Raw genomic sequence first — 22,227 nt, 5'->3', positions numbered from 1 at the left:
ATCAATAGATGAATGAATAAACAAATTATGATACACACATATTATAAGAAAACCTTATTCATCCATAGGAAGGAGTGAAGTACAGATGTATTCTGCAATGTAGATGAACTTCATGATGAAGTCTGACTAGAAAAAGTCCAGCCATTGTTAATATAATGAGAATGTTCTACATGACATTGATGTAACCTGGCAGCCAAGAAGAGTGGACTGGAATACACATGTGTGAACAATGACAATTTCACTGTACTAGTCAGTGGCTGGTAGATGCTGTTGAATGAGCATGTGTACAGTGTGGCCATTGCATTCAAAATGATTGAGCGAGTGGAGCAACAAATCTGCATCAGATTTTGCATTAAGTTTGAACATTCTTCTGTGGAAACTATTCGGATGATTCAGAAGGCCGCAGCTGTGGGCATCTGGTGATTGGTAGCTTCATCATGACAACACATCCATTCATGCATCACGTCACATGCAGAGTTTTTTGGCAAAACATCAAATCACCCAGGTGTCTCACCCCTCTACAGTCCAAATTTGGTACCCTGTGACTTCTGGCTTTTCCCAAAAAATTTTCCTAAAATCACCTTTGAAAGGGAACAGATTTCTGACTGTTGATGAGATTCAGGAAAATACGACAGGATAGCTGATGGCAATTGGGAGAACTGTGTGAGGTCCCAAGGTGCCTACTTGGAAGCGGACTGAGCATTCATTATTCTGTGCACAGTGTTTCTTGTATCTTCTTCAATTAATGTCTTTTTTTCACAGCACATGGCTGGATACTTCCTGGACAGACCTAACATACTAAGTGAAAGAAGCCAGACACAAAATGTTACATAAAGTGTGATTCCTTTTATGTGACGATCCAGAACAGATAAATCAGTAGAAACAGAACACAGACTGTTGGTTGCCAGGAGTTAGGGATGCAGGGAGGAGGGAGATGAGAAGACAAATGGAGAAAACTGATTAATGGGTAACGGGTTTTACTTTCAAGTAATGGAAATGTTTTGGAACTAGATAGAGATGGTAATTGCACTACATTGTAAATGTACTAATTGCCACTGAATTGTTCACTTTGAAATGGTTAATTTTATGTTATATAAATTTCCCCTCAGTAAATTACTTAAACAAAAAACCCAAAAAAACTATGTGCCCTGACCAGCGTGACTCAGTTGGTTAGGAGTCATTTGCAAAGCGGAAGGTCACCAGTTGATTCCTGTCAGGGCACGGGCCTGGGTTGTGGGCCTGGTCCCCGTCAGGGCGTGAGAGGCAACCAGTTGATGTTTCTCTCACACATCAATGTTTCTCTCCTTCTCTTCCCCTCTCTTCAAAAATAAATACATAAAATCTTAAAGAAAAAAAAAACTGTGAGATACCACTATGTGTGTGTGTATTTCCACTATAGTTGGGTAAAATGAAGAAGACTGGCATTTCCCAGTGATGGTGAGGATGTGGGGCAGCTGAACCCTTTGCAGTGCTGGTGGCACTGTTGCTGACACTAAATGTATGCCCTCTTCTGACCCCAGCGTTCCACTCCCACCTCTCTGCTGAAGAGAAATGAACATACATGGTAACCAAAAGATATGTACCAAAGGTTCTTAGCAGCTTTATTCATAGAAGCCTGAAATGATAAACATCCTAAATGCCTTACCAGGTAGAATGGATAAATTGTGCTATATTCATACATGGAATACTACACAGCAATTTAAAAATGCAGTCCATGCTACACACACAACAAAGATCAGCCTCACAGAAATAATGGTGAGTGAAAGAAGCCAGACCCTGAAGAGTATACTTATAGTTTACTCTTCAGGAACAGGCAAACTGCTAACCTTTGCTGAGAGAGTAGGAGGGTTGGTAGTTATTGACAGGGGAGCTCAAGAGAGCCTCTGGAGTGCTGGCAATAAGTATACAGCCGGAGCCAAGTAGTGGTTACACAGGTGTGTATACATGTGTACAAACTACCCAGCCTGTGCATTGGAGACCTGTTCACTTGTATTATGTTCTACCTTAAAAAAACAACCACCTCGAAAACCAAAACCAAAACAGTTACTGTAACTAGAGTACCTTACTGCTTGCAGTGAAGCAGTAAGAAAAGAATATTTAAGTAAAAGGCCTTGAGTGGCAGCGAAACGGAAGATGTTGGAATCCAGTGATGTAACTCCAGTAGGCTTGAGGGAGGGAGGTGACACAATGGAAGCAGGGTGTTAGGGGAACAGATCTTTGGAGGTGTGCCCAGTGGGCTGAGCACTGGTCTGCAAGTGGGCAACTATCGCATGCGACCTGAATTGGGGTAATGCTGGGTTTTTTTTTTCTTTTGACTATGTCTTTTAAATTTGTTTTAGATTACAGTGGACATTCAGTGTTATTTTATATTAGTTTCAGGTGTACAGCATAGTGGTTAGGCAGTCATATACTTTACAGAGAGATCTCCCTGATGTTTCCAGTACCCACCCGGCACCACACACAGTTATTGCAATATTATTGACTGTATTCCCTATGCTGTACTTTACATCTCCATGACTGTTTTGTAACTACCAATCTGTATTTCTTAATCCCTTCACCTTTTTCATCCAGCCCCCCAACCCCCTTCCCCTCTGGCAACCATCAGTCTGTTCTGTGTATCTGTGAGTCTGTTTCAATTTTGTTTGTTTATTTTATTCTTTAGAGTCCACATATAAATGAACTCGTATGGTATTTGTCTTTCTCTGATTGACTTATTGGGTGATGCTATTTTAAATGGAAACTCGGAAGGAAGAATTAGTAAGGCTGGTGACTGGGCAAGGACAGCAGAGGGACGACAGGGCAGAGATGACTGAGTTTACATGCTTACGTGGCTTGGAAAGTGATGGTCCCAATAACAGAATTAAGAAAGCCAGGAGGGGTTTCAGTTTGGTAAGTAAAAATGTGTGGTTTTTGGTGCTTAATTCTGAAGTGGTGACAGCAATTGTGTGGCTCAGAAGAGCGGCCGGGGCTCTTTATGTACAAATCCGAAAGTCACCCACGTACAGATTATTTTGAGTAGATGAGATCCCTGAAAGAAAGTGTAACAGAGGGAGTGCAGAAGGTCAGCCCTTGGAAAGGAAAGAGGTGGTGAGGCAGAGGAGACTGTGGTTGTGGACGGAACCAGGATAACAGAACAGAATCAGGGTCACTTAAGCCAAACCAAGAGAGTGGGGGTGGGGAGTGAGGATGTAAAGGGAGAAGATACCGGAATAGGAGAGGAAAAGGAACGACTTGAGAGTGTTCTGGAGAGCAGGGGTAATTGAAGGAATGAGGTCTCTGAGAAGGGAAGAAATAGGGTCTGGAAGCACAGGCTGAGGACTTAGCCTTGGACAGCTTTACCTGTGAAGAACTCAGGTCACAGGAGTTTGTCAGCATCTTCAGTGACTTCCTCTTGCAGTATTCTGTGTCCTCTAAGTGGGAACTGAGGGAGTCTCGGTTGAGAATGAGTGTGGCTGTGGGAACTATGGAGTTGCGGGGATTTGGACTAATTTTTGGTTCCAAGCATAATCCTTTTCTCTAGGGAAGGGACACAGAAGTTTAAGACACCATCCATGACCTCTGGGAATTTATATGGTGTGATTCAACAATAATTAAGAGCCAAAAGAAATGTGAATGGGATGTTTTGAGTCCTATGTCATTTTCTAGCTCATAACTTTTGGCTACGTTAGATCTCTGCGCCTGTTTCCTCATCTGTTAAATGGGGTTAATTTAATAACATCTAGCCCATAAGTTGTTGGGGAGATTAAATGAGCTAATACAAGCAAGGTGCTTGGAACAATGCCTGAAACATAGTAAGTACATGATAAATGTTAGCTAAGATCATGATAAATCTGTAGGAGTTCACAGGGGGAAAAATTGGTAAAGGCTAGAGCTGGTGGGAAGGCTCTGTGGAGGAATGGGGATTTATGGGGGGGGTAACTCAGGGTTAGATTGGAGGAAAGAAATAAGGAAGGAGGCATTCTTGGTTGGGTAAAACATTCTGCATAAAGCCTTAGATCAGTAAAGCCACTGTCCTTTCATGTGATTTTTTTTTTTTCAGTGATGCAGACAATTCCTGGTGGGGAGAACTAGGAGTTAGAGTAGGGTAGGAGGATGGGTAACTGATATCTGTCCTAATAAAAGAAGTGTGTGTTGAAGGGTCAGAGCTCTTTGGTTGTGCTTTTGATCCTGGCCCTGTGACTTTGGGCAGGTTGTCCAATCTCTTAGGACTCCAAGCTTCCTAATCTATAAACTGAAATGAACTGGATCTTTAAATCCCTCGCAGCTCTAAAATTCCATGCTTCATATGTGAAAATGATTTTTTTGACCATACTACATGTAGGATAGTGGGGTTTTTTGGCTCAGCATGAAGCCAACAAGTCTGTGTGGGGGCAGACTTGTGGCTCTGGCCTCATTAGTCCTGTGCTGTAAGTGAGTAAGCAGAGCAGCCTGCATGTGGACACTACTTACTGCTTTTGCAACACTTAGCAGTTGCCAGCACTAGAGAAATCTGGGATCTCTGCGGGTGTATTTATAAAAGGAGCCCTTGGGTATTTCACTCCCAAATTATTTAGAGTTAACTCTACTAGTGTTCTCTTGAGGAGCTGGGTTTTATGGATACTTGCCTTGAAGTGGACCCTGAGGGCTAAGTAGGAGGGAAAGAACAATTGCTAGCCCTTTAAAATAAATTTTCCAGATTGCCTTTGTGGAACTCACCATACTAAAGGAAGGAGCAGCACCAGGAGCACCAGATGAATTGCCAGTGACACCCTAAAGCTTTCATGGTTAGACTCATGGGCCAGGGTCCTTTTGTGGCAGTAACCGAACGCTGTTGCTTTTGACATTAGGGGGTCCTTTGTCTCAAGGCATGGATTTAAATTACCCAGGACTCTGTTTAAACATAAGAAAATGGGCTTTCAAATACCATGCTTAGAAATCACTTGCTGTTATGGCACTACTTCATTTTTTTTCTTTTTAGAAAGGAATTGTGGTCTGTGACTCTGTTTTCACTTCTAGCCCTTCCTGGCTTGAGCCCCTCTCAGGTTGCATGCAGGCCTTTCCGCTGTCCCCTCCACAGGGCCGTAGGGCTGCAGGGCTGCTGCACAGAGGAAGTCCTCAAAAATTCCTCTCCCCTTTGCTTTTCCTTGCTGCTGAGTGGGAGGTACGTAGTACAGTGTCTGCTCTCTCCATAGAGAAAAGTGTTCTGCGTTTCTCCCTGGCAGGAGCTTGGTCATAAAAGAAGGTACTTCTGGGCTTTTATACTGGATGGATTTTACACGACTTGGTGAATTGAAAAATATCTTGAAACAGAAGAGCCAAAGCAGATGGAAGCTATTTTATCTATATTTTATGCCTCCGAAGTTTGGAAAGGTTTAGTGATTTCAGCAGCAGAAATTTGAAAAGACTGACAGTGTACCCTTGTGTTGTCCTTGGAAGTTAGAGCATTTCTTTGGGGAGTGGAGCTATAGGAGAGGAAGGTGACTTGAGCATATAAGGAGTCCAAAGCTAGCATGCATCACTGGGTGATGATAAACATGCCCTATTGGTTTAGAATAGAAGTTCCTTGAGGGTATAGAATTATCTTTGTAGTTGTATGTGGCTCCTAACAGTGAGTTGCATCTAAGTAAATAATAAATACTAGCATTCAGGAGACTCCCATCTTTTGATCTTCTGGCTGCTCATTCCCCTGAGGGGTGGTAATGAACATGACCTATTCCATTCATGCCACAGATTTTTTTCTGTTGAGAAAAATAACTGTGTCATGGAAGAAACTATGTGTTGCAAAGGCTATGAATAAAAGTTGAGTGAGATGGTTTAGCCTGGCCTCTTTTTTGAGCAGTGATTGATTAATGCTGTCTGTGTTGTTTTTTCATTCAGAGCTGACCTGTCCTGGACGCAGCATAACTAACGAAGCTGCTGCAGGATGAGAAGATGGCAGCGCGGCTGCTCGCACCACCAGGCCCTGATAGTTTCAAGCCTTTCACCCCTGAGTCCCTGGCAAACATCGAGAGGCGCATTGCCGAGAGCAAGCTTAAGAAACCACCAAAGGCCGACGGCAGCCATCGGGAGGACGATGAGGACAGCAAGCCCAAGCCAAACAGTGACCTGGAGGCAGGGAAGAGTTTGCCTTTCATCTATGGGGACATCCCACAAGGCCTGGTTGCAGTTCCCCTGGAGGACTTTGACCCATACTATTTGACGCAGAAAGTGAGTTGCAGGAGGAGGAGGAGCAGCTTCAGATACCCCTTTCCTAACGGGCTTAGGGGAGATGAGGGAGAAAGAACTGTCTCGTCTTTGCCAAAGTTTGGATGAGTAGTTAACCTTTTGTTTCAGTGGGAATTATTTTTCAGTTTAATTGCTGCCAAGGGTCATTTGTGGGTTGTGGTACTTCTGAGCTCTCTATTAATAAGACTTATGAATTTGGCTCCTGGCCAGATCAGAAAAAGAGGGCATAAATGAAATGGAACTATTTAATAGGGTCCAAGAAAGATGGCATAGTACAAGATGGTATAGCCCCGTAAAATCTCACTCATTCAAAATTCTATCTTTAAATATAAAGATGGTATTGGTATTGTGACATTAACAAAGCCTGTTGTTGATGCAGTGGAGGTGATGGATTTGTGCTCCCGTCCAGCCCTGTTTTTGACATTGGGGCATAGCTATTGGGCACAGGAAGAGAACAGAGGAAGCCAAACTGGGCCAGTAAGGAGACTCTGGGTCTTCGGCCTTGTTACAATTGTCCAGGATGAGCCAGCACCGCTTCTGGCGTTGGAGTCTGTCCTGTTATTCCTCCTAATAAGGAGCATAAGTAAAAGAAATACCAATTTTATTTGGTTAAATTTCAGACTTCCCTAACATATATTTGACCAAACCTTGGGTTTCTTTCTCATCATTATCTTATGAAACAAGGCAACAAATGGAGAAGCGAAGCCCCCTAGATAATCCACCAGCCAAATAATTAGCCATTGAACAGTGAGGACTGACATTGGATACCATTTTAAGGGATGCCTCATTTAGCAGATGTCATTTAAAGAATTAAATTGATGAATGTTTCCAAATAAGGGGTGGGAAAGGCCTTGTGTAATTACATATTTATAAATATAAAGCTTAACAAACTGCCTTATAAACTGCCCTTAATTAAGTTGCCTTTCAGTATTTACATTTTAGAAGAAATTTCAATTTCTTTGGCTTAATAATGGGACAGAAGTAAGATGAGACCAATGGACGTCTTGCTTTAGTTATAGTTGTGGAGGCATTTTTAAAAAATTTTAAGAAGATTTTATTCATTTATTTTTTGAGAGAAGAGAAGGGAGGGAAAAAAAAGAGGGAGACAAACATTGATGTGTGAGGGAAACATCAATCAGCCTGCAACCCAAGCATGTTTCCTGCCTGGGAATCTAACCAATGACCTTTTGGTTCACAGGCTGGCACTCAATCCACTGAGCCACACCAGCCAGAACTGTGGAGGCATTTTTAGTTCAGGATAGCACAAGCAGTTAAGACATTGTCTGTACAAAATGGGCCTTTACCCATGTACTTCTGTCACAGTTCAGAACAGCTACATAATAGGAGAAAGTGGGATCAGTACCTTGTATCTTCCATTGGGAAATTTAGAAAGTTTAAGGAACAAAACATGACATAATATAAAGAACAGTAGACTGGAAGTAAGAAATCCTGACTTTACCATAATTCACCATATTTATTATTTATACAGGGTTTAGCAGAAGTAACGCCTGTTTGAGTGTGGTTAGTAGGGTAATAATATGGGTGTAATCATTTATAGTTTTAATTTGAACATTTCACCTAAAATGTTATATGGTGTGCTTGAGTGTGATATTGTTATGTTACAGAATTACATGCTTATGATTTGGGAATAAAAGATTTTGTAATAAAAAGGGGCATTATTTGTGCCAGACCCTGTATTTTTCTTTTTTAATGAACGTATTTCTTTTTTTTCTTTTATTGTTGTTTGAATACAGTTGTCTCTATTTTCCTGCCACCACTTTCCCCTGCCCCACCCTCCCCCACCTACCACCCTCCCCCTCCTCCCGCTTTCCATCCCTCCCTTGTTGGCTTTGTCCATGCATGGGTCCTTTGTACTTATTCTTTAAGGATGCTTTCCCTTCTTTCTCCCATTATCCTCCTGCCCCCAGCGGGAGGATTGTCAGTTCTTTATTTCAATGTCTCTGGTTATATTTTGCTTGCCTGTTTGTTTTGTTGATTAGGTTCCACTTATAGGTGAGATCATATGGTATCTGTCTTTCACCACCTGGCTTACTTCACTTAGCATGATGCTCTCTAGTTCTGTCCATGCTGTGGCGAAGGATAGGAGTTCCTTCTTTCTTTCTGCTGCGTAGTATTCCACTGTGTAAATGTACCACAGTTTTTTGATCCACTCATTAACCGATGGGCGCTTAGGTTGCTTGCAATACTTGACTATTATAAATTGTGCTGCTATGAACATTGGGGTGCATAGGTTCTTTTGAATTAGTGTTTCAGGATTCTTAGGGTATAATCCCAGCACTGGAATTGCTAGATCAAATGGCAGTTCCATTTTTAGTTGTTTTTTTTTTTTTTTTTTTTGAGGAAATCCCATACTGTTTTCCACAGTGGCTACACTAGTCTGCATTCCCACCAACAGTGCACTAGGGTTCCCTTTTCTCCACAACCTCTCCAGCACTTGTTGTTTGTTGATTTGTTTGCAATGGCCATTCTGACCGGTGTGAGGTGGTATCTCATTGTGGTTTTCATTTGCATCTCCCTGATGGCTAGTGAGGCTGAGCATACTTTCATGTCTCTGGGACCTCTGTATGTCCTCCTTGGAGAAGTGTCTGTTTAGGTTCTTTGCCCATTCGTTAACTGGGTTGTTTGTCTTCCTGGAGTGGAGTTTTGTGAGTTCTTTAAATATTCTGGAGATCAAACCCTTGTCTGAGATATCATTGGTAAATATGTTTCCCCATATAGTTGGATCTCTTTTCATTTCGCTGATGTTTTCTTTAGCTGTGCAGAGGCTTTTTAATTTGATGACATCCCACTTGTTTCTTCTTTCTTTTATGTCCCTTGCTCTTGGAGACATACTGGTGAAAATACTGTTGCGTGGAATATCTCAGATTTTCTTGCCTATGTTCTCCTCTAGGACTATTATGGTATCACAACTTATATTTAAGTCTTTTATCCATCTTGAGTTTATTTTTGTGTATGGTGTAAGTTGGTGGTCGAGTTTTCATTTTTTAGCATGTAGCTACACTCAGAAAACTACGCAACACCGAGGAAAGAAATTAAGGAAGACACAAACAAATGGAAACATATACCATGTTCATGGATTGGAAGAATTAATATCATCAAAATGTCCATACCACTGAAAGCAATTTATAGATTCAACGCAATCCCTATTAAAATACCAGTGACTTATTTCACAGAGATAGAACAAATATTTCAAAAATTTATATGGAACCATAAACGACCCCATATAGCTGCAGCAATTTTGAGAAAGAAGAACAAAGTAGGAAGGATCACCATACCTGACATGAAATTATATTATAAGGCCATGGTAATCAAAACAGCCTGGTACTGGCATAAGAATAGACACATGGATCAATGGAACAGAATGGAGAGCCCAGAAATAAGCCGAAGTGTCTATGGTCAATTAATATTTGGCAAAGGAGGCATAAAATGGAGTAAAAATAGCCTCTTCAACAAATGGTATTGGGAGATCTGGACAGCTACATGCAAAACAAACAAACAAACAAACAGAAAAACCTCGACCAGCAGTTCAACACCATACACAAAAATAAACTCAAGGTGGATCAAAGACTTCAATATAAGTCACAAAACCATAAAGTCCTAGAGGAGAACATAGGCAGGAAAGTCTGAGATATTCCATGCAGCAGTATTTTCACCGATATGTCCCCTAAAGCAAGGGACATAAAGGAAAGGATAAACAAGTGGGACTTCCTCAAAATAAAAAGCTTTTGCACTGCTAGTGCATGTATTTTTTAAGCTACAACAAATAATTTATGGGAAAATAAAGTAAAAATGAAGGGTAAAACTTACCCAAAACTAGTTCATGTCCTTTCACAAGTCACTTCACCTCTATAGGCCTAAGTTTTCACATCTAGAAACTGAGAAGTTGGACAGAAGTTTTAAGGATTTTTTCAGATATCAAGTTCTGAGGCTAAGTAGTTTTCATAAACTGGCATTGATTTCCCATTTACTCTTCCCTTTTTTAAAGTCATTTTTACCTGGGCCTTAGGTGAGTGAGGGAGGAGGCAAACTTTAACTTTCAGGATGAGTGAATAATGGAACATAGAAACTTTGACTGTTTTTAGAAAAATATCTTATTCACTGTAAAATTTTGAAATATATTTCCCTCCTCTTTCCCACCCTTGCATCCATGGTCTTATTAGAACTATAAAGAACTGACAGATTGCAGGGTTCAGATTGTAGCTATTTAGATAAATCTGGCCAGTTGGTATAACTTCTTCAGAAAGTGTAACACTCTTATAGCAGTAAGCAGACAGGTAAAGAAAGCCCTTTGCACCCTTGCCTTTCAGGCGGCTAAAACCCCTTTAGTATTTTGAATTGTTTACTTTTCTAACTCAAATACAAATTAAGTTTTCTTTCTTAATCCTGACTTAATATATGAAAAATACATAGAGCTATTTGTTGTCAGAGCTCAGGGTTCCTTACCATGCCTTTCCCATGGTTCCTGTCCTGGAGATAATCCCTAAGGTTTCAGATTTCAGTGGCCCTGGCTCAGGCCCCTGAAGACCCACAGAGGATGGGTTTCTGGTCCTGCTTGGTGTCAGTTCTTAGGTAGGCCAGGTATCGATGGCCATTTCATAGGGTACTGGCTTTTCATGACAGACAGTCTGATGTTAGCCTTTGGCTTTACCATACATAGAAAGAATAGCTTTAATTGTTGTGTTGGTTTTTTTGTGATTCTTTTTAAAAATTGTGAAATATACCACCATACTGTATCACCACACAGAAAAGGTCATAAACACATAACAATGATTATTATAAAGAAAACAAACTAACATCCATGACAAGAAAGGACATTAGTAGCACTTCAGAAGTCTTAATTAAGCTTTTAAGTAAGGGATTTTTCAGTTGATTAAAAATAAGTTGCTCGAGTTTACTTGCAAATCTCCACTGGCATTACTTCTTACTAACTGGGCTAACTAATTGCTAATTTGAGGCCAAATTAGCAAGGTCTCCCCTTCAAGGAAGCACAAGGAATTAAACCACAAATCAAAATATCCTAAGGATAGAAATGGCTTTAAGAGGACATTCCCTTCTATTGTTTTTCAAGGGCTGCCTTAAATAATTCTTGCAAAACAGGATTTCTTTGCTAAATGATGCAAATGGATTTCTTTATCTTTTTCTCATAGATCTCATTTTCTAATCGATTAATAATTTTTTGTTACTCTCATAGAAACTTGTTTCTCATTTCCTTCCCTCTTTATTTTAGAGGGTGAAAGAAAACTAGTTTCCTACTAGTCAAGTTCTGGTTTCATGCCATTGTGGATTTCATACTATCCAGGCACACAGAGCCTTAAAATTTTGTGTATCACATCTTCAAGATATTCTTGTACCAGCTGATGCTGGTTTCAGTTGTCAAACTCTCCAGGTCCGCAACAGTGTTGTGCATGTTGCATTTCACTGGAAAGACCTGGATCATCTCTGTGGATTTCCTCAGACCTCCCCGTGCTACAGCATTGTCTGTGCCTCTCCGAACTTTGTTCTGTTGTCTCCCCTTTTTGGCTTTCTTGTTTTCAGGTTGTTACCTGCAAATAATTGAACTCGAGGACCATTACAACTTTTTATTTATTTAATTTTAGAAATAGGTAATATATTTACATAGTTAAAAATTCAGTAAAAAAGATATTCCGTGGAAAGGTATTCAGTAAAAAGTCTCCTTTTTACACCTCACCTCATCTGCCCACTTCTTGTTTCCCTGCACAGGTAACCACTGTACAGTGTCTTCCAGAGTTTCTCTATGTGTACAAGCAAAAACAAGTTGGTATTTTAAGGAAATTGAACTGTCCTGTATACATTTATTTTTGGTTTTCTTTCTACTACTTTCTTAAACCTGTTGAAGTCTTAATTTTCTTATTTGTTTTCCCTTCTTTCATAGTATATAATAGAATCTTAAGTTTTATCAACGTAAATTCTCAATAACTGTCTACAGCAGCAAAAAAGTCTGTGGATTAAGTGGAAAGAAGGCTCCTTGCCCTTTCCCTGTTTCTTCAAACTGATCATTGATGTGTGTCTTCTTTTTGTTTCATCAGCACATCCTCTTATCAGAAACTCCCACGGATAAAAATCCAAATTACAGAATTGACTGAGCCTTTAAATAGAGCCCATTCCTATTGCATTAAAAAAGTATATATGGTTTCCCAGAGTTCAGTGTGCCCTCAACTTTTCATGTCTACCTTTTCCTGCAAATCGAAGGCTTCCTAAAATCATAGAAAATTAGAATATGGTTGCCTTAGCGATTTTCTCATTTAGCCTCCTCATTATACATATTTAATGTGGTGTGAAGTACCATAGTCGAAGAGCCAGGACTAGAACCCATACCTCCTTAGTCCGTTACAACATATTTCTAGTTCCCTACTTTTCTAATTTTTTAATTAATGGATCCTCAGCTTCACCTGGCTCTGTTCTTCTGAAGCTAGGCAGGCAAATATAGAGACCAGAAAAAATCCCTGCTTTTTTATTCACATCCCTGATAATCCCTGTGGTTTATGAATACTTCTTAGGATGGGTCCTAAGAAGTACAGTGCTTCTGAAGGAAAGGATAGCATTAGATTTAGTTCCAGTATTGTATGTTCTGAAGTGAAGGAGCTCCTTGGACACAAGTTATTCCAGAGACTTGGGCTCAGTGTCGACACTGCTACAGCTCTTCTGCTAGACTTGTAATCAGAAGGCAATTTACTTACCTCTTCTCATATTCTTACTTTTTAAAGGAAGGTTACCCCCCACCTGCCTCAATCCCCAGCCTACCAGGAGGATGGTTTAGTGAAAAGGGCACCTAATGAGGAAAATAAAAACCTTTGTTTCAGTTCTACCTTTGCCTTTTGTTTGCCCTTAGGCAAATCACTCACATTCACTGGACTTCAATTTTCTTATCTATAATACATGCACTATGTAGTTGGACTCATATCTATATCTTTCTAATTGTATTTCACACATATGCCTACCACATACTGTTTTAGCAGTGGCAGACCACTAAGTGGTTTCCGTAGGTGTCCCCTGCTGTGTGCTCTCCAGCTCCTCTTGGAAAGTGCTCTGTCCTTTAACTCCACCCTTTGTTTGACACCACCCGTTCCTCTAGGTCCAGGACTGAGACCTCTTTTTTCTTTTTTTTTTTAAATATATTTTATTGATTATGCTATTACAGTTCTCCCATTTCCCCCCTTCACTCCCCTCCACCCTATACACCCTCTCCCACCCACTTCCCCCCCTTTAGTTCAGGTCCATGTGTCATACTTATAAGTTCTTTAGCTTCTACGTTTCTCATATTATTCTTACCCTCCCCCTATCTATTTTCTACCTACAATCTATGCTACTTATTCTCTGTACCTTTTCCCCCTTTCTCCTCCCAGTCCCCTATTGCTAACCCTCCATGTGATCTCCATTTCTGTGGTTCTGTTCCTGTTCTAGTTGTTTGCTTAGTTTCTTTTGGTTTTGCTTTAGGCGTGGTTGTTAATAATTGTGAGTTTGCTGTCCTTCTACTATACATGTTTTTTCTTTATCTTCTTTTCTTAGATAAGTCCCTTTAGCATTTCATATAATAAGGGCTTGGTGATGATGAACTCCTTGAACTTGACCTCATCTGAGAAGCACTTGATCTGCCCTTCCATTCTAAATGAAAGCTTTGCTGGATAGAGTAATCTGGGATGTAGGTCCTTGTCTTTCATGACTTGGAATATTTCTTTCCAGCCCCTTCTTGCCTGTTAGGTCTCTTGAGAAATCAGGTGACAGTCTGATGGGAACTCCTTTGTAGGTTACTGTCCCCTTATCTCTTGCTGCTTCTAGGAGTCTCTCCTTCATTTTTACCTTGGCTAATGTAATGATGATGTGCCTTGGTGTGTTTCTTCTTGGGTCCAACTTCTTTGGGGCTCTCTGAGCTTCCTGGATTTCCTGGAAGTCTATTTCCTTTGCCAGAATGGGGAAGTTCTCCTTTATTATTTGTTCAAATACGTGTTCAATCTGTTGCTTTTCCTCTTCCCCTTCTGGTACCCCTATAATTCGGATGTTGGAATGTTTAAAGATGTCCTGGAGGTTCCTAAGCTTCTCCTCGTTTTTTTTTTGAATTCTTATTTCTTCATTATTTCCTGTTTGGTTTTTTTTTTCTTCCTTCTGGTCCACTCTATTGTTTTGAGTCCCAGTTTCCTTCCCATCACTATTGGTTCTCTATGCATTTTCCTTCATCTCTTTTATGGTAACGTGCATTTTTTTCATGTAATTTGCACCCAAAATCAACCAGTTCTGTTAGCTTCCTGATCACCAGTGTTTTGAACTGTGCATCTGATAGATTGGCTATCTCTTGGTTGCTCAAAAGGATGAGCCCTGGGGCATTGATCTGTTTTTCTGTTTGAGACCTGTCTCTCTCTCCCTTGCGCTCTCTCTCTCTCTCTTTTTGTTTTTTTTTTTTTTTTGGTCTGGTCACTCCTGTTACAGTGAGGGGTGGAGCCTTAGGTCTTCACTGGGGCTGGGCACCCCAGTCACTAGATTGTGACGTTGTATGTGGGGGCGGGGGCGGGAGGGAACAATGGTGGTAGCTCCCTCTCCTGGCACCTCAGTCCCTTCCCTGGGATCCTGGGCTGTGTGCTCTGCTCTGTTCCACAATCGCTGCCTCACTGGGTCCGCCAGCTGCCGCTCATGTACTCAGGGTCCACCCACTGCGATCCTGCGCACCCCGGATGCCTTTTGGGCACCCACTGCTCTCTGCTCTCCACGCCTGACTGCTCCTCTCCACCCCTCCTACTGGTCTGGATGAATGGGTCTACTTCAACTTCTTGGCTGTCCGACTTCCATTCAGATAAATTCTGTCAGTTCTGGGTGTTATTCTGCCTCTAAATTGTTGTTGTTCTAATCTTGGTTGTGCGTGGAGGTATGGTGTGTCCACGTATGCCTCCATCTTGCCGGAAGTCACCTCTTTTTTCCTTGTAGCCTAAAATTGTGTCTCCTATACCAGAACTAATTTCTTATCCTTCTGAATTTCTATAATACATTAAAAGCTTATCTGATAAGTTCTTATCTCTGATAAGAAGTGGATTTTAGCTTTAACTGTGGGTTAACTTAGGGTTGATTGTGGCAGGGCATCCTGTTCCCAACAATGCTTCCATTTTTCTCCTTCCACCACTAATATTAGTTTTAAGAGCCTCCTCAAATGAAGAACTAAGTGAGAAAGAGAGTCCCATGAGCTTCAACAGAAAATCCTTGCAGAATCTGTTTTCACGCACTTTCCCCAGGTACGCAGAGCAGAGACTGGCCGTCAAAGGAGAGCTTAGTCACCAGGTGTGGTCTGAAGTACTGCCAGCGCAGGGTCATGTTGCCTGCTTTTGTGTGATAAACTTACATGCTGCTTTGTTTTAAATAAAAATTTCGTATTCTAAAATTTTGTTTTATTTTTGTTAAAAATTTTTTTCAACAATATAAGAAAATGAAATGGTGTTTTCATTATTTTATTCGCCAGTTGAATTGACACAAATACTTGTGAGCCAGTGGAAGGTAGCTCATTTTCAGGGTGATGGATTACTGATGAGCATGTGTGGGGTTCTTTTCCATCCTCCAAGTGTTGTTGTCTATAGAGGGAAAGGAATTTAATTAAACATTCCTAAGTCAGATTCCTCTTTTTTTTAAGATTTTATTTATTTATTTTGTAGAGATGGAAGGGAGGGAGAAAGAGAGAGAGAGAAAAGCATCAATGTGCGGTTGCTGGAGGCCTTGGCCTGTAACCCAGGCGTGTGCCCTGACTGGGAATTGAACCTGCAATGCTTTGGTTTGCAGCCCACACTCAATCCACTGAGCTATGCCAGCCAGGGCAGATTTCTCTTTTATAGCCTTAGCAAAATAGTCCAAGAGTTGGGAAATCTTGTTTCTGATCCCATCCACATCTAATTCTAGGTGATCTCCGGCTTGTCACTTAACTATTCAGGGTTTCAGTTTCCCTGAAAATTAAGATTATGCTTATAGCTGATATCTTACAAGGTTGTGGTGAAGATCATTTCTTGATGACTCTACATAACAAAGAACAGCCTATTGCCCCAATCCTGCTTCATTTTTTTCCATAGGTACATAATATATTTATTTGTTTATTATTCATCCTTTTATATACTCATCTGCTGGTGCAGCGCCTGCCCTATAGTAAGTACTCAATCAATATTTGTTGAACAAATGAATTAATCTTATAAGAAAATGCCTATGAAAACACTGTGCTTTTGTAAATGCTTTGAATAGAAAAGGTGACATTATAGTGAAAAGTGTTTCCATCTACAAAAATAGATTGAACTCTAGAAGGAAAAAGACTGATTACCAACATATCTTCTCTTTTCCCAAAGAATTAGTTTCCTTTAAGTTCTGAGGAAGTATAATAGATCAGGAAATAGGTCTCCTAATGTTTCAGAGATACTTTCAGAGGGCTGGATGACTATTGTTAAGTGTTATCACTCCTCTTGTAGAACCTTAGAACTAGAAGAGACTTTATAAAAGGCCGTTAGGTAACAGCCTCTATCTAGTGCTTGAATCTCTTCTGGATTTATTGGTGTCACACATATATTATACAAAGGATGTCACTTGAAGTTGTCCTGTCATGTCTGTCTGTGTTAAGTATTTTCATTTTTTTCTTGGCTGTGTGAGCTGAGCTGTATTAACTGACTGTAAAGGAAATGAGGAAAACTGACATGGAATATACACCAGCTTGGGTTGCCTCATAATAAATCGTGATCCATTTATTCAACAAATACTTCTTGAGTATTTCCTATGTGTGAGGCATGGGGGGCATTGGGTTGTCTTGGGGTGGGGAGAAAGATTAATAAAGTCCTTTCTTTACCCTTAAGTAGCTTATAACATGTTAGTGTATAATACGATACCACTTCTGACAAGGGGGCCCAGAATGGGCCTTACTTACTTTTAAGTAAGAGTGGTATTTGAATTATTCCGTGGATTTTAGAGAAGAGGGATAGGTTGGAACATTCTAGCAGAAAGAACAATATGAACAAAGTCTCAGAGACAAGGACATAGGACAACTAAGGAAAAGCCAAGTAGTGTGATTTGATTGGAATGTGGGGACATGACTAAGGAGCAATGGGAGACCAGGCTGGGAAGGGAGAGATGGAGCCAAATCACAGAGGACTTACAATGTTAGACTGAGATCTTTGGTGTTTACTGAATAAGCAATAGAGAACTGCTGAAGGTTTTCAAATGGGAGTAAGGATATGTAATCAAAGCTATGTTTTAGAGTGGTGAATGTGGCAGGGACATGAAGGGTGGACCAGTGGGAAAGAGAAATGGGACAGAGAGACCAGCCGTGAAGTAACAAGGGTTGAACGATAATGGTGGAAGTGGACACTTTCCATTAGCGTTGAGGATTTTGTTACTGTGGAGGATGCAGGAGAGTTGAGCACTCAGTCATTTATTTGATAAACTGCTGTTGAGCATTTTCTGTATGCCCAGCCTCTGTTCCATGTCCTTCAGAATAAAGCAGACAAGTTTTATATACTTTTGGAACTTAGTTTTTTGGGGGTAATAGATAATAAACAAGTAAAGAAATAAAATCATTACAAAGAATACTAAGTGCATTAATGAATATAATATGGTTCAGTTACTTTAGTGTGTGGTGCTCTGAGTACAGAGACTAAACTTGGAGAATCCAGAATGAGGATATATGACCAAAGGCTCTATGACTACCCAGATATTGGTATCTTAATCAGGTCTCTAGCTAGTACTAAATTACAAGCTTTAAAAAGACCTATGATGCAGATATTCTGAGGTATTGAAAAGCCTGCATTGTTGCTGTTGAGACTTTGCCCATCTTGGATGTCTGGAAAGGCAGGAGCCCAGTATGTTTTAGCATCAGTGTGAGCTATAGGGGTACCTGCAGAGATGCCTTGAATTTTCTCCAGAAAAGAACCTTAGGTCTTCTTGTCTTGTACAAGTACTACATTGATTCCAAACTTTTGAGCCACAGTGTGTAAGAGGCAACTTGTACTTGAATTCTAGGATTTGTGTTACTAGCTGACCACCTCAGCCATAACATTTCACCAATTGGTAATTTTAGGAATTAGTCTCTGATGGTTTCTCCAGGTTGTGGGTAATGAAATCTTACTCCAAAAGCTGACCTGCTGAATGGATTAGTTAATAACATTTAAATGTTGAAGGGTGTTTCAAGATTACAATAATAATGATCATCTTCTGACAATATTTTTTAATTTAAATTTTACTTTTCAATTACAGTTTAAATTTAGTATTATTTTGTATTAGTTTCAGATGTACAGCAGAGTGGTTAGACAATCATATACCTTACAAAGTGGTCCCCCTGGCATTTCCAGTATCCACCTGGCACCATACAGTTAACTACAATATTATAGACTATATTCCCTTGCTGTACTTTTTTTTTTTTTTTTTTTTTCCAAAAGATTTTATTTATTTATTTTTAGAGAGGGGAGGGAGAGAAAGAGAGGGAGAGAGAGAGAGAGAGAGAGAGAGAGAGAGAGAGAGAGAGAGAGATACATCAATGTGCGGTTGCTGGGGGTTATGACCTGCAACCCAGGCATGTACCCTGGCTGGGAATCGAACCTGGGACACTTTGGTTCCCAGCCCGCACTCAATCCACTGAGCTACGCCAGCCAGGTCCCTTGCTGTACTTTATATCCCTGTGCCTCTTTTGTAACTACGAATTTGTACTTTTTTTATATCCTCACCTGGGGACATTTTTTCATTGCTTTTAGAGAGAGGAAGGAAAACAGAGAAACATTGATGTGAGAAACATCGATTGGTTGCCCCCTGTATGCGCCTGGACTAGGGATTGTACGTGCCTGGACCAGGTATCAGACCCACCAACAGATGCTCCAGCCAACTGAGCCATACTGTGCAAGGCCCAATTTGTACTTCTTAATCCCTTCACCTTTTTGCCCAACCCTACAACCTTCCTCCCCTCTGGCAACCATTCGTCTGTTCTCTGTATCTATGAGTCTGTTTCTATTTTGTTTATTTTATTCTTTAGATTCCATATATAAATGAAATCATATGCTATTTGTCTTTCTCTGACTGACCAATTTCAACTTAGCATAATACCCTCTAGGTTATTTCCTACTGTTGCAAATGGTAAGATTTCATTCCTTTTTATGGTCAATTAATATTGCATTGTATGTATGTACCACAGCTTTTTTATCCACCCATCTATTAATAGACACTTGGGTTGCTTTGATATCTTGGTTATTATAAATAATGCTGCAATGAAGATAGGGGTACATATATTCTTTCAAATTAGTGTTTTGGGTTTTTTTCAGATATACATCCAGAAGTGGAACTGCTGGGTCATACGGCAGTTCCTTTTTCATTTTTTGAGGAACCTCCTTACGGTTTTCCACAGTGGCTGCACCAGTCTGCATTCCCACCAAAATGCATGAGAGTTCCCTTTTTTCCACATTTTCACCAACACTTGTTGTTTGTTGATTTATTAATGATGGCCATTCTGACAGGCGTTAGGTGATATCTCATTGAAGTTTTAATTTGCATTTCTCTGATGATTAATGATATTGAGCATCTTTTCATATGGCTGTTGGCCATCTGTATGTCCTCTTTGGAGAAGTGCCTATTTAGGCCCTCTGCACCGAAGGATATGTTTATTCATTTTAGAGAGAGAGGAGAGGAGAGAAAGAAAGAAAGAGAAAAAAAAACATCAATATGAGAGAGAAACATCAATCAGTTGTCTCCCTTATGTGCCCTGACCAGGGATCGAACCTGCAACCTTTTGGTATGGGATGATGCTCCAACTAACTAAGCCACCCAGCCAGGGCCTCTGCCCACTTTTTAATTGGATAGTTTGTTTTTTGTGTGTGTTGGGTTGTCTGAGTTCTTTATAAATTTTGGATATTAACCCCTGATCAGATGTATCATTGGCAAATATCGCCTTCCATTCAGTAGGTTGTCTTTTCATTTTGTTGATGTCTTCTTTTGCTGCACAAAAACTTTTCAGTTTGATGTAGTCCCATTTTTTTATTTTTTTTGTTTCCATTATTTGAAAAGATATATCAGAAAAAATATTGCGAAGAGAAGTGTTCTGATAATATTTGAAATTAACTATATTTTAAATTCCTTCTTTAGTTAAGAAGAATTAAGATTGTATTGTTGTAATACAGAGGGATGCTTCTCTTACTAACTGCTTCCAAATTCACATGAGTTGTAAATTCTTTACATATAACCCTGTCAGGGTTATATATCTTAAACCCTGCTTCAGATTAGGATTGCCCCATTATATGGCAATGCTGCTAACTCTAATTCTAAATAGCAGTAGAATTTGATACAAGCTCTGAAGAGGCACTTCTATTCCAGACATTTTGTTGAGGTAATAAAGTTTGGTCTATTGAATCAAGTTTGAATAAAAGATTCCTTCAGTTTCAGAGGATGAGGTGTCCCATCTGCTGTTCAAGGTCAATCCCTCTCCCTGTACTTTTGACCCCATTAATGCCCTCCTGCCTTCTCTAGAACTTCACTCTCTCAGTTGTGCCCTCTTGTCTATACTTTCTGTCTTTCCCTCTCACTTTGGTTCTTCCCCTCAGCTTGTAAACATACTCATAGCCTCTCCTTTCCTAATGAACCCTCACTTGACCTCAGATCCTCAACTAATACAATCTCTCTTCACGCCCCTGAAACTTAAAGAGCAGCCTTTATTCACCATCACCACCTGCACATGTCCCACCTAACCCTCCATCCTTGCAGCCTGACTCTGCATCCTGACCTCTTTACTGACGTTCTCGAGATTGGGTCCTGTATGATTTCAAGTTTTCAAACCTAACAGATGTTTACTTTCAGTTCTTATCTCACTGAACTTCTGTGCTGCATTGGAGAGCATAAATTATTCTGTGATTCTTGCAGCTTTTTGTTTCTGTGGCCTAATTCTCCCCATATCTTAGACCGTTTGTCTCTTTCCTTTCATTTTCTCCCCCTTCCCCTTAAATGTTACTATTTCCCCAGCTTCATTCTGTGGTCTGTGTTCCTCTCGTTTGGCACACGCTCTCTCCCTGGGTGATCTCATCCATTCTCTCAGTACTCTCGAGTCTGTATCTTCAGCTTAGAATGCTCCTTAATTATTCAACATCTTGTCTAGCATCTCTATCTGGATTTCCTGCAGGTAACTCAGTGTGTTCAAAACGGAACTCATTTTCTCTCCTCAAACCTACTTATCTTCTTTCATCTGCTATTTTAGTGGATGATACCACCCACATTTGGATATCATTATTGACACCCCAATTTTCTGCAGTCCTTGAGGATCACCAATACTAGAGAGCTCTCAGTAAAATGTTGCACATTTTTACAAGTAGGAAAAAATTATGGCTCAGAAATGTTCATTTACTTAATTCAAATTCCCTCAACTAGTGTGTGGTAGAGCCAGGCTTCAGTTCCAGGGATGTGCCAATTCAGCACTCATGGCCTTTCTGCCATACCGTGTTCACTAGAGTATGGTGCAGATGACTTTGTGTTTTCTACTGTCATTTTTAGATAACTTTCTGTTGTTTACAGTGCCTCAACATGAATTAGCTTGTTGAGGTTGTTTTTGTTCTTTTTGTTCATTTGTTTTTTTAGTTCGTTTACTTTAATCAGAGATACCATATCTTCAGCATGTTATTTAAGACATAGAAAAGATTAGAAGACTTTTGAACTAAAATTAATGAATTTTTATTATGGAAAGGGTTATCAGGTTATCACATGAGCTAAAGGATGGAAAAGGTGATGGTATAGTTTTAATTATACATCTAGCAGAAAATTGCATAGAGTTGTTAGTTGATTTTAGCTGTATCATTTCCTCATGTCTAAGAGAGTTATTCATACATCCCACAAACATGTAGGAACTGTTTACCTTGGGCCAGGTGGACATCATATTATGTACTCTGCTTGTTAAGCTGAGAAAGTCACAATAGTTAGAAGATACACCACTGCCGTTAAGGATCTCAGGGTCCAGTGAGAGATATTGGTATGTGAACAAAGGTGACAGTACTGCTCTAAAAAAAGCAAGTA

At 40.1% G+C, this 22,227-nt stretch overlaps 1 protein-coding gene across 5 annotated transcripts in view; it reads left to right on the top strand.

Moving 5' to 3' along the window:
* SCN8A (sodium voltage-gated channel alpha subunit 8) overlaps positions 1–22,227 on the top strand; it is a 217,663-nt gene that overhangs the window by 76,613 nt on the left and 118,823 nt on the right. For all 5 annotated transcript variants that reach the window (XM_036019004.1, XM_036019007.1, XM_036019006.1 and 2 more), the window contains exon 2: positions 5,857–6,186. In XM_036019004.1, coding sequence (XP_035874897.1) covers positions 5,911–6,186 — 276 coding nt within the window. In that variant the 5' untranslated portion in view covers positions 5,857–5,910. The remainder of the gene's footprint in view (positions 1–5,856; positions 6,187–22,227) is intronic.

The sequence above is a fragment of the Phyllostomus discolor genome, chromosome 2, assembly GCF_004126475.2.
Source record: "Phyllostomus discolor isolate MPI-MPIP mPhyDis1 chromosome 2, mPhyDis1.pri.v3, whole genome shotgun sequence".
In the NCBI taxonomy this organism is placed as follows: Eukaryota; Metazoa; Chordata; class Mammalia; order Chiroptera; family Phyllostomidae; genus Phyllostomus; species Phyllostomus discolor.
Note: the sequence above shows the minus strand (reverse complement) of the source record. Positions and strands in the feature narration are given on the sequence as shown.